At 39.4% G+C, this 17,514-nt stretch overlaps 1 protein-coding gene across 3 annotated transcripts in view; it reads right to left on the reverse strand.

Moving 5' to 3' along the window:
* Positions 1–4,779: 4,779 nt before the first annotated feature.
* The window catches only part of LOC124172355 (zinc finger protein 271-like), a 34,306-nt gene continuing 21,571 nt past the window's right edge, over positions 4,780–17,514 (reverse strand). For all 3 annotated transcript variants that reach the window (XM_046551801.1, XM_046551800.1, XM_046551799.1), the window contains one exon: positions 4,780–8,551. In XM_046551801.1, the coding sequence (XP_046407757.1) occupies positions 7,020–8,551 (1,532 nt within the window). In that variant the 3' untranslated portion in view covers positions 4,780–7,019. The remainder of the gene's footprint in view (positions 8,552–17,514) is intronic.

The raw sequence follows: 17,514 nt of genomic DNA on the forward strand, positions 1-17,514 counted from the left end.
GCTCATGAATGTTACAATCCAAATAACTTCCTACATTACGTACCCTTTATTTTCTGATCCATTCATTTTCCCCCGAGTAATTACTAATGCGCCGGTATTCCAAAGTAATGTACATCCAACTTCGTACCTGCGATATATGCCCAAGTGTTAGCGACTCATTTTGGGTGGAACCTGTGCTCAGCTTACTGACGATGTCTCGGGTAAACTACGCGGAAAAACCAAACCTTCCACTCTCACAATGATATCGCACGTGCATTCATACAGTCCAGGTGTTGAGCGCTAATGACATTTTCGCCGAATTTTTCGATGGCCCTCTCCGATTCTAAGAAAAGCGATCCTCAATATGCTATTGTGCTAGTTCTTTCAAGGGTTTTCAGGCTTGCATCCCTTTTTCCCTACCCTTTTTCCTTTATTGCTGAATGCAACCTCAACTTCTATGAAAACGTTATCACTAAAACCCATTTCTTAGTACTTATGCCTGCCCATACGAGAATGCATTCCCACTCTAATTTCTCACCTTACCTTCTAAAAAACTTCAAAAATCTAACCTTCTGAAAAATGAAAAGTTCCTTACTATGTTGTTATCAACGCTAGAATCCCGTTTAAAATTTCACAATGCTTAACCCTTTCGCGCCGGACCTTCGTTGAGGGAAATTCTTCCTCAATACGAGTCTCTTGAAAGTTTTCTTTACTCCACTGTACGAAGCTTTTTCCTATCGACTGAAGGTAGTGGTTCCCTCCCTAACCATTTTTAGACCCAACTCAGTGGGGCGCCGATCCCTTTCCTCGGCCTCTGTCCCAGGCCCTTGAGGGATTAAAAGCCCTTTCTTAGGACGAGTCCGCGGTCAACTGGCTAAAATATTAAAGCAAAATATATGAAAATATTTGTTGCTCGCACCGATATTTTTACATTCAAAATGAATTTTGTGTTTTTTTCAAGCCCGCAGAAATTTTAAACGAAGTTTTAACGTTTATATAGACGGATTTCGTATATTTACTAGTTGTTCTATGACTCCGTTGATATTAACGTTAGAATTTTGTTTGAAATTTCCATGTGGTCAGCAAAAAAATATGAATTCATTTATAGCAATTGATATAAAAAGTAAGCAACAAATATAGTTTTGGAAAACTCACTGCAAATAACAGTAGTTGACCGCATGGAGAGGATAAGAAAGGGTCGACCTGAGTGACCGAAGATGGGACTGGGGCGGATAAGGCGGATCACGAGGGGCGACCGCGTCCGTGGGTCTATTGTGTCCACCACGGTCACTTTTTTCGACCTGTGCCGCACAGGCGTGGCATTCGTTGCTTAGGTTAGGAAAATTAACGCCGCACAGGTGTGGCATTCGTTGTTTATGGAAGAAAATCCTCGCCGCACAGGTGTGGCATTGGGGGCGCAAGGGTTAAAAATATGTGTTATTATTATGTAAATGTAATTTCTCAGAAATCGTAATCAATAATTATTTATAAAAAACACCGGTAAAATAATAAGTTGACCACGGACTCCCGCTATGAAAGGGTCCGAGGGTCATGTGAGAGGCAGGGATAATGGCCGGGCGTCCCGTTGAGTTGGGTCCCAAATCCAAGGGACGAGTGTAACCGGGCAACTCCCCCAAAAAAGAGCTCCATACGGAGAGTTTTAAAATGTTCTTATGCTACTCGTAGCGTGGTAAAGTTTTGCTTTCGTAGTCTCCGGCAGGTAAGGGTTAATAACCACCTATTAAAATTGCCTTTGGTAAGAAATTTTTCTTCGTTTGATGGGGTATTTATAATCCTAATGAAACAAAGCGCTGCCTGATAGAAGTCTACATCGTGGCGGCGCTCATAGTCTCGTACCAAGGTGGCCTCACACGGCGGCAGCTGGAACCAGGAAGACGTCACACGAGCTTTTCCCAGCATTCATACTAGGCCGTAGCGTTTTCTCGCGCTTGAAAATTTTCAATTATCAATTAACCACGAAAAATAGATATCGTCACTTAAAAATCTAAATGCGTGAAATACGTACTCAAGGAATAACAGATAATCTTTCGATTGAGATAATAAAAGAATGGGAAACCACCCTATTGTGTTGAAAATGTGGTTTGCTTCCTCCACACTGCCGACGTTTCGATTTCAGACTCTGCAATCTTCCTCAGGACTACGAGTGTTGACTCCGTCCGGCCGTCCACATCAAATTTTGCCCGGGTTATTTACCAAGCATAATCAGTACTGAACAGTTACGCCGGCTACATGGGGCCTGAGCCCCCTCAAAAATTCGTTATGGGGTGAGGAGAAAATGTTTCAGGCCTGTAAATTTTTCCCGGAGTGCCCAGATATCGAGATTCGAGTTATCAGGGTTCTAATGTTGATCATAAGACTCATCTAAAAAGCTTAAGACCCACTAATTATAAAATTTCCCGCTGCAAGATCCCCGTTTGGGGCCCCCCAATGTTTTTTATAAGTCTGGTGCTGAATTGAAACGAAGGCATTCAACAATTTTTTTTCAACCCACGAAAATTGATATGTATTTGCATAAGATATGTAGCTAAAATAAAACTATTTTTTCGGGGAAATAATCTCATAGACCAATGTCACAACTTGATTTGCACGTCTTCCCCCAGAACATGGCTTGGCGCCCCCCTAAACCATGGCTTGACCCCCCTTTACTTACGATTCTGGCTACCCCGGGTTATATACCAAGGGCCAGCACCTTATGAGTATATATACCACGTAGATGAAGTCTTCTCGGGAAATTAGCCGGGTGAGGATGGACATCGCTACCAACGTTTCAACGGCCTTCTCTGCCCTCGTCTTCAGGGCGAATGATGGATGTGGTTAGTGCCTGGCTTATATATACCCAGTTGGGGCGGTCAAGTCGACTGTGGTGGATCAGCTTTAGGTGTCCTTCATTCTCTTAGCTTACTCGTTATTTTGATCATGGGATTCCACGATTTTCTGTGGTTGAAACCCACGTCTCTATTAATTTCATTATTTGCGATTCTTTGCCATGGAGTCGCGCCACGTAGTCGCCTCTCTCGCACAAGTTGTCCGGGTTGCGACTGCTGCGGGACGTGTATCCGTGATAACGGAGCGCGGTCGCGCACTGAGACGCTTGGCAAACAAGAACTCAGAGCTCTCGTGAATGCAGCTTGCGCGAGACTGCTTCCCTTTCACGAAGGAGATTTTAAGGGAAATGACACTGTTGATGTATCCTTGCATTGATGAAGTAATTCCGATGATTTTGCGGTAGGTTTTATTTTTTTAATAAAGATCGCGAACCATTGAGCGATAATGGAATTGTGCACGGATAATCCGCATCCGGATAATTGAGAGTCCGCTGTACTCTGTTCTGATTTTGTAATTAGAATTATGTATACCTATTTCATGCCAGTGATGAGGTAAGCATCTGGCATCACCAGGGTCACGAGTGAGTATGCATTTCCAGTAATCACCTTAGGTTAGTTTCCCTAATTTTTCCCTATTTTAGCTACCAGACAGTGTAAAAGACACCCCCTGTGCAAGACGCACCCCCTGCCACGAGGTCAGGTCTGGTAGAGTTGAGCCCTCTAGCGCTTCTTGTGACGAAAAGTGCCCATGTGTAAGATATCCTAGTAGTGATAAAAGTTTGGGTAAATGCTGCAGTAAGCGTGCAAAGCTCTCAAGAATGTTCCCGCATTCTAAGGATTAATAGGAAAATGTTTACCACTTTTGATACTTACAATACTGCTGTGGACTTTTTATAATAATTCATGTAATATCTGCAATTTTCACAGTAATTATTAGCCCCTGTAAATTCTGTTTTTTTCTAAGGTATATGAGTGTTTTTTTTGGTGTTTGTAGTATGGTTTTAAAAAAGGAATGCCCTAATTTCATTATGGGTTTACACAACCTGGATATGCAATGTCGAACCTTGGTTACTTTGCTTAATTTGTTTGTGCTAGAGGCAATGAGGGCAGTCAATTTCATGTCATACTTGAGAAAGCTTCTAATACTGTAGACCATGAGTTAATTATGTCAAAATTGTAGGTATATATGCATCTCCTAAGTGGATAGAATTTTTTCGTCCAACTAAGAAATACTCTGCAATATATTATGTTTAAGAAATGCAATTCACCTGAGTACACTGCTATTCATGGAGTACTCCTAGGATCTAACTGGGGTCCCTGGCTGTTTTTATACTAATCAATGACTTGCCTACCTGTTAACAACATAGATTCTAAATAGATGTTAGCGGATGTAACACTTTTTCATTAGATTTAAGTATTGGTGGTGCATGCGATTATTATAGTAACGGCGTCTATGGACTGAGATTGGCATCCCCTTTATTTTTCATGGTGCTTCGTGGAGGAAACATATTTTTGGAGAAATGAAATAATGTGGGAGGTGATTTGACATAATACGAAGGTCACCATTTTTTTATATGGATCTTGTCACAGCATTTAGGGGCTAGGATAATTTAAAGAGAAATTCCTAGTAACAGACTTAAAAGCGAGGGAGATGCAAGCAAGCCTGCCTAGGACCCAGAAAAGTTAGCCGTGATGAAGGGTAAGGGTGCATTTCAAAAACAGTAACATTTTGGCTAAGTGCTCCTTTGCCAGGCAATTTCGGAACTTTTAATTCAAATGATCACCTTTTGTCTCATTTACATTTCATTAATAATAATAATAATAATTTTATTCACCTGTATGATCATACAATTAAGTAGACATAGGCTTTGTCAAAAAGAAATAACTTATGTACATTTCAATCAATTATAATTTCATAATAGGTTTTACAAAAACAACGAATATACATATAAGATGTGGCAAGTTATCATACAACAAACTAAAGGAGTACATATTTCATAAAATTTACAATTTACAGTACATTCTTGTTGGTCATAGTAAATTGTAGGAATGATAACTTTACGCAATGAAAATACAAAAAAATACAAATCAAAGTTATCAAGATTACACAACAACTTTTTAACAATCGTTCAATATATTCATTCTCTTGGGATAGGAAATGCTTTAATTAGCAAGAAACTAAGCCATATAGTTTTCACAATGTATCTTAACTGGGTGGGAACATAACACTTTCAGTGCAAGGAAAGTGTATGTATGTTTGAAGGCTTCATTTTTGGGGATTAGGTATACAAACAGTTCCCGAACCTCATGGAGACGTATTTTTTACCGGAGTTTACTAGCATATTCAATCTTTTTCGCTCTGTCCCCACAAAAATATAAAACGTCATGAGTACCTTCAATGCAAAAAAAACACTTTAGTCGTAAAACATTATGTTTTCGGAAAAGAGGCAACGAGAACTCAGTTTTACCCTGCCCTTATGAGTTCCTTTAGACAATCTGCCAAGGCTTAATATGAGGAAGGTAGGCTCCTTTCCAGCAAGAAATGCCATATTGCAGTCTTGATTCAACTAGAGCACAATATACTGAACAACCTATTCTTGGACATAAATATCTTAATATAAGGAATGTACTTGAAATCGATAGCATTTCCATTTCGATTTAATTGACATGTTATTTCCAGGTAATATTTTCATCAATATATTATCCACTATATTTATCCCAGATTAACTCAAAAAGTTCATTTTCTCAATTTCAAAATATGTCGAACAGGTTTATTCATGTCATACATGAGACATCTGTAGTAAACACTCCATTTTTCGAATATTTCTTTTTCATTTAAATGTAACATATTTTGTTCATTTGCTTGATATAAATTAATATGAATAAAATTAAAATTTTGTTCCATAACATTCTATTTTTGTAAATATATATCACTCATATCGTGCTATATAGAAACCAAAGCCGTAATATCCACAAGGGAAGTTATTTTAAAATTGAATCTCCACGGCACTACAGAAGAAAGTAATGTTTCTTGTCCATAAAAGTCATGTATTTTCTCATTCCCGGTTCTCCCACTGAAGTTACTCTGGAACTTTTTAGTAATGACTCCTCTCATTCCAGCTTGCCAATTTTTTTTAAAATAACAATGACTCGTCTATGCAAGCTTTCGTAATATTTACATATTACAAAACTGCAACTTTCTAATTATTGTTGAGTGCATCAGAGATAGCAGAACAGAGCTTTAAAATTGCATCTTCTGTACTTTTATCTTTCAAACAATCCCAATTACACGGGGGTAAGTAGTTATTGGTGTTAATTAAATGTTAGAGCTGAATTAAAATTTTTCCAGGACTTTTGAGAAAACAGGAAACATTGATATTGATATATAATTGCTAGCATTAGTTTTATCACCTATTTTGGAAATCGGGACTGCAATACCTGTTTTTAATTGTTTTGGAAGTTCACACTTCATCATAATCAAGTTTGCAATGTGTGTAAAAAACGGTAAAGTACGATCATTTACCTTAATAATATTGATACTCTTTTTATCATAACCCATTGCATTTTTAGGCTTAATTTCTTCAATAATTCTAATAACCTCTTTAACGCCAGTTGGAAGGAAGTACAATAACTGAGCCTCACCACAGCTTCAATTCACAGCTTATGACTTTCAACGCAAATATCAAAATATTGGGTTCACTTGTTAGTCTTTGAAAAGCTCAACTAAAATGATTGTTGATCTCACTCACTGTCTTCAGTGCAAAATACAAAAAAATGACTTGGTACGATTCCCATGGTACCATGGGAGATGACCCATCATCCCAATAGGTACTTTATCATTATTCATTCTTCATTGCGAAGGTAAGAATAAGGTATTGGGCTTCTCACTACAGATTTGCAATTGCTTGATTTAGAACAACTTTGATATTTATATGGATAATATTTCCAATGACCAAACATGTCAGGTGCACAGAGATGGCCCATCAGGGGAAAGCAACACAACTTACATAGCACGAATATTGCTCATCACTTGTTAGTGCTCATGTGGCGGTTGGGATTAGAACTAACAGTGAAAAACTTGGTGCTTACTCTGAATAAATTATGTTTCACAACTGTACGTGCACACTTGCAGTGGTAAGGGCCTTTCCTTGAAGTTAAGGACTTGCTGCAGACCCTGTATAAAAATGATTCATCTCATTTATGTACACCCATGTGACGGCCAAGGTGAGCACTTTTAGTAAAAGACTTGCAACAAATGTCACATTGATAAGGTTTCTCTCCGGTGTGAACTCGCATGTGATTGGACAGAGAATAACTCCGAGTGAAAGATTTTTTGCAGATTTGGCACGAATATGGCTTCTCTCCCGTGTGTACACGCATGTGAACCTTCAAGGAACTCCCTTGAGCGAAAGACCTGCTGCACACGTTGCATTTAAATGGCTTATCCCCTGTGTGCGTCCGTATGTGACTTCTGAGGTTACTTTTGCAAGCAAAGGAGCGTTCGCAGATTCTGCATGAATGGGGTTTCTCTCCCGTGTGAATTCGGATGTGAGTTCGGAGAGCACCTTTCTCAGTGAAAGATTTTTTGCAGATACTGCACTCATAAGGCTTTTCTCCCGTGTGCGTTCGCAAGTGTTTAACCCGTTCTTTACTGCAACTGAAGGATTTGCTGCACACATCGCAGGTATACGGCTTCTCTCCTGTGTGAATGCGTACGTGTATTACTAAGGCGGCCTTTAGAGAGAAAGACTTTTCACAATGATAGCAAGAATAAGGTCTTTCTCCCGTGTGTGTTCGCATGTGAGTTTTGAGAGCACTTCTATGAGTGAAAGGTTTTTGGCATATTTGGCACGCGTAAGGCATCTCTCCCGTGCCTACACACACGTGACGATTGAGGTGACCAATACCAGCGAAGGACCGGCTGCACACGTCGCATTTAAAAGGCATCTCTCCTGAATGCGTCCGCATGTGTCTTCTGAGATTACTACCGCTAGCAAATGATCGTTTGCAGATAGTGCATGAGAAGGGTTTCCCTCCCGTGTGTGTTCGCATGTGACTTCGGAGAGAACTTTTGTCAGCGAAAGATTGTTCGCAGATTCTGCATGAAAAAGGTCTCTCTCCTGTATGCCTTCGCATGTGTTTAACCAGGTTATTCTTCTCAGAAAAGGAATCACTGCACACGTCGCACATATAAGGTCTTTCTCCCATGTGTATGCATGCATGTCTTACTAAGTGGCTCTCATCCACGTAAGACTTCTCACACTCGTTGCATGAATAAGATGTCTCTGCCATGTGTATACGCTTGTGTTTGGTGAGGTCCATTTTCTGAGGAAAGGACAAAGTGCACTTGCTGCATGAATATGACTCCTCTTTTCTTCTCACACCCACGCGATTACAAAGGTTTCTATCGCAAGATGACTTTGAGGATGAACTCTGTAAAGTTGACTTCTCTTCTGCAGTAACACTTCTTCTCACTCGCCTAATTTTTTTCTCATCCCTTTTCCTGCCAGTGGTTTCCTTGAGAGGCCCATCCCCTTTTTCACCCAGCTCATCCATCAGATTTCTTTCTATCCCAAAATGGGATACTCCAACCTTGGAATCAATTTGTCTCAGCAGAGATGTGGGATCAATGCATTCATCAATCGAATGATTCATTACATTTCCTTCCGCAGAAAGATGTGAAGTTGATGATGCTGCAATGGACATTCCTTTGGCAGCCAGGAACCCTAGAAAAAATGTCACATTAAACCCAGATCACACAAAGTAAGAGAGTAACAGTTTCTTATGGTTTTCTTACGGAAAAATTGATAAGCAGCTTATCGTAAGCTAAGGGGCTCATATGAGTAAAGGGTAAGATGTTAGGGAAGAAAAGGTAAGGAATGCCGTCAAATATCCTCAGGCAAGGTTATTCGCTTCTGTTGGAAATTTAAAGGCGGGTGAACAGTGTACTACACATACTACACAGCTCATCCCGACATTAATTTAAAGGCTGCCGGTGAAAATAAGCAAGTCTTTACAAGGGCTTAACAACTGATAACAGATTTCGCCATGAATAGAAAAAAATAATAACTGCAAGCGATTACCTAGTGAAGATATAAAGCATAATGCAAGTACTTTATCCTTGTGACGGAAAGAAAAAAATAAACACCAGGGAGAACCGAACAAACGACCAATTTATCTGTTGCTCTGTACTCTCACCACTACACCACGGAAGCTGATGAAAGAAATTAGTTTAGTAACCAGTTTAAAATCCAATTATGTAGAAAAACATGTCTGGTATGGGCATGAAAAACTGAAATTATTCAAAGTCCACACATTTTAACATTTATGAATTTTAAGTCATGGTAGGAAATCACGAGTCGTTCACAGTGAACATGGCAGACTTTTGTTTACATCTATCGACTAGGGCTGATGTTTTTAATACAATATCTACGACATAAGATACGAGGCAGCTTTGATATTCCACGTGTTTCATCAAATAAATATCTGAGCAAACACGTAAAATATGAAATTAGTTAAGCTGATCAGCATAAATCGTTTCGTAAGTAACAACATAGTTCTCCGACGTCCGTCAATCGGTAAAGATGTATTCCTTTCCACATATTCAAAGTATTTCCAGGAAAACTTAATTCCAGCCGAAAGTCCCATTTTTAATGATTTTCGGATTTCAACAGGTATTGTTTGATAATATGTTCCACTGCTGAATTAGTGTGAATGCATATCATAACTCTACGCTGCTATGTGGTTGATGATTAAGTTATCATATTTAGCTGCAATCATTTACATATACTCTGATGAATTCCGGATAATGTAGGATACTTACTCAGCATCATTAATTAACTTCTGTACTTAAATTAAGTAGGTTACATGGTATTAGGAAATGCGTTTGTTGGCAATACGTTTTATTTTTAAGGCAAGATTGAAATCAGTGGAACTGCAGCTCATTTCATAAAACCTTTGAAGTCGAGTAAGAAGGACGTAAGCAAATCCTTACAGAATTTCTGCTTGAAATGAATGTATACGCTTGCTTCATTAGAAATACAAATACCGAATTAGAAACATAATTGCATATAATATTAACTTATAAGGACGATACCATACCGAATTCGCAGGCGACATCATCATAATATTCCTATTGTATACACTAACCAGCCGAAACATAAAGTATGCGAAAGCCTCCACGCTCAAGTTATAATCATATAAACGAATAAAATACTAAGATACCGAGAAAATGATTATTTTGATCAAAATTCGTTCAATTGAGAAGCACATGAAAGCAGCTCAGTGTTACAATGACAACAAATAATTAAAATTATCGACCCTACACGTAAAAATATGAACAGCGCAGTAAATGAATACTTTGCTAGTGACTGCAGGGGCCCGCGTTCGAGTCCCTCTCCTGCCCGAAATTTTTTATCCTCCTCACAGCCGTATTACATTTTAAAGTTTTTTAATTTTTTAAATGTATGTTAAGAGGGTACCAAATGTGGAGTTTGAGCATTTTTTAATAACAACTTCTAATTTAAATGATCGTGCGACGGGAATCCTGCGTTGTTAGCGCGATAGGACAAATCATTGCGTTTACCCTTAAGGAACTCCAATCAGAATCAAAGGTGAATGTGGTTCCCAGTGCTATAAGATTTCCTTTACAGGTCTGTAACTGCTCCTTTACCTTTAACCTTTGGGATGAGAACTATCGTAGCAATCTAATGATCCATATATGTAATTTCATAAATAGATCAATTTCAGCTGATTAAAAAGAAAATTATGAATGATTTTTTGCATCAATTATGCTGTCTCTCTGTGTAGTATGATGCCCAATTGTCATCAACTTGTCGCCATTTCCTACTAAGTTAATTTTCCAGTAAAGTTTTTCAAATAATTTTACCCTTTTCCGTTTCGTAATTGAGCAGTGACGGAAACTTTTCTCAGAGATAGAAAATATAAAAATTAAGTGAATAATTTTACTTTTAAACTCAAGGCCTCAATATTCTATAATCAGTGTTTTTTATACAGTAATTTTGATGGAAAGGGACAGAATGTGAGACCAGCTGATCTACTAAGCACAATCCTAGGAATAACCTATGTAATGTTAATCCTTAATCGTGCACCCACCCCGGTGCCTATTTTTAAATATAGGAAAGGGTTATCTTGAGGTATTTATCAACTATTCATCTAGTGCGTACTTTCTTCAAGCAAATTATGGCCTCAACATATATGATATGATAGAGCTACAAATTGTCCCTATTTACACTATTTTGGAAGTTTGTGAGAATCACTTACGGCCTGCAAGTTTTACTCCAGGTAACTTGCTTCCTCGTCCCTGGCTGGTAAAGTTGCGATAAAGATGTAGGGCACGACGAGGTGCAGGACTTATCAGCTGTCCAAACTACGGCCCGGGAGCACCCGATTAAGCGTTAAGAGCTGAGGGAGTGGCTACATTCTGCGCAAAATATTTTACCTCCCGAATCAATAGTCTGGAATTTAAAAAGGGCGAATATTGGTTGAAATTGACTTTCAATTTAATCTCAGTCTGTTTTTGTCATTGGAAACCTTACCAATGGCAGAATACCTGGATAGGGAAAAGTTGTACTACTAAGTCACTCTTTAAGTTGGCTGTCCTTAATAATATAGTAATGACCTAAATATTAAAATGGAAACAATAACTAATTTATTATAACAAAAAAGAAGATTAATGCGACATGATCACTAAATATGTTAGTGCTATCGTAAAAATTTAAGCCTCTCCTAGATATGCAAACAGTAAAAATAGAGACACATTCTGCTAGCAACAATGAAGCCTAGCGATTTTTTTTGGCAATGAAAATTCCATTTTTTTCCAAGGAAACATTACCATTGGTGTAAATATAATTATCTAATTAACAAAAATTGATAATTAATGAAGAAGATAGCTTATGGAGCTATCTTTATCAGCTTCAACCGAAGTAAAGAACTATTTAATGTCATTCAATGTAAGATCGTGGAGACAAAAGAGCCGTGTTTTTTCCCGGAAAATTGCCAGTTAATTTTTTTTTCATTTATTTATTCTCCTATATCTAACAAATATTTCAACAACTTAATATAAAGCCTCCTGAATGACGTTGAATCCCTAAAAAGTGTTAGGAGCCAGTTGATTTCCGTGTTCCTAACGGCGAAATCGTGACCCCAGCCGGCCTTATGGGGTTTACCATTGGAAGCCAGGCCTCATAGGTACCCACTCTTTTAACGGGTAAATATTTTCAATTATCTACTACAGTCAACTACGAGTATAAAAATAATCTCAAACGCCGCGACGACGCAACAACATTTACGCTGGTTTACTCAACTGAGCATCGTAATGGTTTCCTACGTCTCACCCGAGTGTCACGACGACCCGTTCGTGAGGCATTCCCAAGCTACCATGAAGATTCATCGCAAGATAGTGATCATCAAATGTAATGGTGGCCAGAAATCGACGATGGAGCGAAAGTAGCGCCACTCGATTTGTTGCAAAACTTTTGCAAACGATAGTACTTCATGTCCATGTACCTAAGAACACTGCCAATTATACCAAGGAACACAAGTAAGATTGGTGGGAAAAGTAATTAAACAGTGAAAAAAGGAAATAAATTTGATTTGTTAATTAAATTTGAAAATACATTAACGTGTCTTATAAGGAAAATTAACGTAGCTTAGGTTAAAAAACAATTTTAAAATATAACTCCTTTCTAGTAAAAGTAAACTTAGGTTTAAGCCTCCTAAGAGCATTCTTTAAAGTCCAATTATACTATGAATTTCACACAAAAAAGCAAATCATAGAATATAAGACCATATATTATCACTGACTACAAAAATTACAAACAAAAAAACATGTTCCGAGGAACATCATGGGCTTGTGTTCCTTGGTACAAGAAGTAGCCATTTTTAATGTGGGCTGAATTTACTGTTCCATATAACGTCTAAAATACCATATAAGTATGGAAAACCCACATAGGAAAATCATTCACCTTTACTGGGATTCGAACCCGGATCTCTCGATTTCAGGCCGAGTGCTTTAGCCAGTTAAGCTACTGAGGCGTCATTCTCCCCCGTGGAAATTTGTGGACTATACCGGACAAGGTGGTATGGACTGCTGAGCATATTGTGTGACCAGCAGTACAGGTAGCACAGCCGGAGAGCAAAGCCCGAACTTTGAACACGAAGAGGTGTTCGCTCTATACTTATCCAAATATACTGGGACTAGACACAGTGATAACTATTACCGAACCGCCCGCAATGCACAAAACCAATGTGGATGACTCCGTAAAAGTTATCACCGTGGCTAGTCCTGGCATACTTAAATAATAGGTAGCTAATACTAACCACCATTATGTTGATTTTGCTGATGTTACTATAGCAACTGTTGGAGTGATCAATTTTTGGTAAAAGACATCGATACGTAACCAAAACTTTTTACTTTTCAGCGTCAAGAATTTCAAGCTAGCATTTTCTCTGGAAACATCATCTAAATGAACTGAAATTGACCTATGCTACACTATAGTGCTTCTTTCGCGTTATAGCTTACTCTTAAAGCCCCCAGGTCAAAGCACTTGCCGATAGTTTCAAGTGTTCCTAGGTAAAATATACCCTAAGTACACCACCTCCTTGCAAGCTTGCACTAGCTATCTGCCCAGTGGATGGAATAAGACTCAAGTTCTGAAACGTCAGCAGAATGGAGAAAGACCACCCAGCTGGAAGCCAAAATAGCCTTCTTTTACTTATTTAAGAGGATGAGATTGGCAGCTTTCTAGGTTGTTCAATAATATATGATGTACAAATCTCCTGACTTATTATAATCACAAACCCATTTCCTGAAAAGATCCCCACTGCTCAATCTATTACTGAAATTTTGAATTTCTCCTGAATGAGTTTTCAATTAACTACTAAAACTTTTGAAGATAAAAGCAATGCAAATAAGAAGGGATGGGCGGATCCTTGATTTTCGGAGCCCGGATCGGATATTTTCCGATCCAAATGCATTTTCAAATTCCTGACGATGAGATTCCTCTGATGATTGCTCAATCTCTTGGGAAGAGTCACACCATGTGCCAGTCGTATTTTGCCTTTTTTATTTTCCACGACTGAAATTCTCCTACGTAACCTCTGCGAGAGCTTTCAAACAAAACGGTTCATGAGTAGGACAAGAATCGCATGCGACGGCGCATTCGATGATAGAATCAGAACTCTTTCCACCCTTATGGGGCGTTGCATTCACTGAAGCTTTGATTCAAAATTTCGGATCCAGATCTGATGTCTTACGCGACTTTGGATCAGATGTATCCGATGAAGGGCAATATCCGCGGATATTTGGATCCGAGGTATCCTATCCGACCATCCCTAATTAAAACATTTGAAGATAAAAGCAATACAAATAAGGGGTGAGCTAAAAAATAAATGCAAGTAATCATGTACCACCAGTGGCGAGACAGATTAAACTAAGAGCCATGAGGGCATATTGAAAAGTTAGGTCTCCAACAACACCATTTCCCAATCCCCAAGTCGCCATGTGGAATATGACAACAGCACAGCATTTGAAATCAATCGATTCAGCTTTGACTTTGTGAAAATCCATGTTGAAATGAAAAATAAACAACCTTGGCAACTTGAAAATGATGCCTCAGCATTGAAACGCGTCGTAACAATCAAAACTTCCCGGGAAAAGTTACCAAGGTTTTGCATTTTTTATTTCAGTGCTACATTTCTTGGTTCCTACACCAAAGTGTAGAATCGCCCATGTGGTCATAGCCCGTTCAGTAGCTACATAGCTGTACTTTAGAATGGATCTCCCACTTGGCTCACCCACTGCGACGGCTGCCTGTCCTTAGGCTACTGCACTCAACAGTTTTTTTTTGTCTTCATAGGATTCTACCCTCGAATGCGGAGAGTTCAGCAGGCGATGGTCGGAACGTATATCCAGAATGGCAGAGAGAGAGAGAGCAGGGAGTCGTTCCGAGGAGACGTGAGCGCGAGGATTACCGTAGGCAGTCAGCTATTTTTACTGGGAGTGTTTTTTTTTCTTTTTGTCGAGGCTAGTGCCACGAGTGTAGTTAGTTGAGGTTAAGTGTATCCCTTATTTGTTATCCCATTTCGCTTCCCCATATTCCCGGTGATGAAAAGGGAGTGGTTTGGACGATAGCGCGATCATTCCAACTTTCTGAGTGAATTACTCCCTCCAACAGGGGAGTTGTCACCATTCCGAGTACGGGCGGAATTATTTTTTCCCTTTACGCTGCATCCCTTACAGGTGCCCAGAAATCTGTTACCTTACGACGAACCCAGAACCATGGCTTAACCCACAGCTCAACCACTACACCACCAAGTGCAAACTACTCTCAGTCACTCGATAAGATTTTCCCGATTGACATTCATCCCTAGTTGATGGTAGGGTACGGTGAGAAGTATATAGACATCGAAAATGTGAGGAAATGCTGCCAGGAGTTTCCTGTTGGATGGAAAAACGTCCATGGTGAGCAGAGCAGTCAGGGTGGGGAATCAACAGCAGCTTAAATTGACAATATGGCATTCAATAACCAGAGAGTTACTCTTCATGAGATAAAGGAAGGTCTTGATGAAGGCTGTAGCTACATCTCTGTGCGGAACACTGGGTCAGAGGCCCTCCGTTACGATGCGTTTTCTGCCAGATGAGTCTCATAGCAGTATGTCTGCATCATGACAGTGCACGTTCACATGTGTCATATGAAACGACTACCCTACTCCATGAATTTGGTTGGGATATCATACGCCACCCTCCTTACCACTCTGACATAGGCCGAAGCGAATACCACTCATTTCCCATTCTAAAGAAACACCTTAAGGGACAGAAATTGAAGCCTGACGATGCAGTGCAAGAAGTAGTCGTCAGTTAAAAATACAGGGGGAGCAGTACAACACGAGAATTAAAACGCTAGTTACAATAATGCCTAAAAGTAGTTAATCCTCAGGGCAACTATTTAGAAAAATAGCTAAATGGTCCCCCTTTCCAATGATGTAGGCAAAGTAAAAAATAAACTGATTTTTTTAGGATTAAACGAATAGGAGACCTTAAAATTGTTACAGAGGCTTATGCGGTGAGTTATTAGGTGATTGTTTTTCGGATTCCTTACGCTTTGACTCATATTTGTGGACAACCAAAAAAAAAGTAACTAATCCCAATCAATGCCTTTCGCTTTCTTTGATGAAGGAAACGACCCTTTTCTTTGTTAAACCAAACAAAATACAATAGCCAACCCCTGGAAAAAAGTGAATAGGATTGGGCTTGTTTTACAATTCTACCTATATTACAGTGGAACCCCGATTTATCGTTCCCGCATTCATCGTTCGCCGCTCCTGGTCCCAAATTAAGTTCCATAAAGACAATGTAATTTTTTCCCGCAACTATCGCTCCCCAAAGTATCGTTTTCCCGCACTGATCGTTCGAAGATCGCAGTCCCGTCGTTTAATTTTCCCGCATCCATCGTTTGACAAAAATAAGACGAAGTGTTTACAACGTGTTGTTTATGGCTAATAACGACAGACACAAAGTTTGAATCTTCCCCAGGAGATTGAAATACGATAGGGAGACGCTGAGTGCCGTGGGATAGTTACATTAGCGCATTTCCCAAGATCCGGTATCCCCCTCCATTCAGCACTCGTCTCCCCCTGTCTGAAGCTTTCCTCTTCCCCGAAACAAAAAAAGGTACCAGCTCGAGCAGGGATCGTATTACGACGACCTTAGCTTCGAAAGAAAATATCAAGTTACTCGAGAACAAAAGAAGCCTTTTTCACGCTTCCCCCTTTCTCGACCGCTGACTTTTTTTTAGCAGACTCGTTTCAAAGATCCCCACTTCTGGAGGTCAACTGCTGCATGAATCACCGATTAGCCCGAAAGGTGTGTAAAAATGAATTTCGGCAATTGGTATTATATTTTTATTAGATTGAGATATAAGTGATGTGAACGTAATTCAAAAAAGAATGATACCAAACACGACGTATTTCTAACGTTATTTATCCTTTTTAAGCAAGGAAATAGTTGGAATAATAAGATAGTGATTTCTGGCGAATATCGATATCCTCGCAGCTGATAGTGAGCTTCACGGGAGTTGATGCGGATTTTTTTCGAAAACAGGGCGTCTGGTTACAATTTACGAGTTACGCTACAAGTCTCACTTGCCTGAGGTGCAAACGAAGCGGATGTCTTCACAGGATATTTTGTTTCTCCCTACTAGCAATCTGAATTCATCTGCTCATCTAGAGCTACGCGACTTATTGTTAGAAATGAGTGGGTAAGTTGCCTTCTCTGTAGGATAAAAAATTTGCGCAGTCTTATGGTCATGCTTCACCCTCTGCTTACGCCGTACGCGATAGCATTACTAAAAAATGCTATCGCTACGGCATTACTAGTAGTGCCGAATTTCACCTCGTACGAGTGGTTCCGTACTTTCCAGGGTGGGTTCACTTAAAACCGGCGAGTGTTTTCCGAGTGGGTTCCATAGAGTCCGGTTTCATTTTTATCAGTTTTATTCTTATTCGTCTTCGGACCATGGCCCATTCGAAGACACGAGTTAGAACTTTAAAAGATACACTGAAAATAATTGAAGACAAAGAAAAGAATCCGGGCTAGAAATGCGTGAATATTACAGCACGCCTCGGTATGTCCGCTAGTACATGACGGCAGGGGTAGGGGTAAAGCGAG

The sequence above is a fragment of the Ischnura elegans genome (assembly GCF_921293095.1).
Source record: "Ischnura elegans chromosome 13 unlocalized genomic scaffold, ioIscEleg1.1 SUPER_13_unloc_1, whole genome shotgun sequence".
NCBI classification, from domain to species: domain Eukaryota; kingdom Metazoa; phylum Arthropoda; class Insecta; order Odonata; family Coenagrionidae; genus Ischnura; species Ischnura elegans.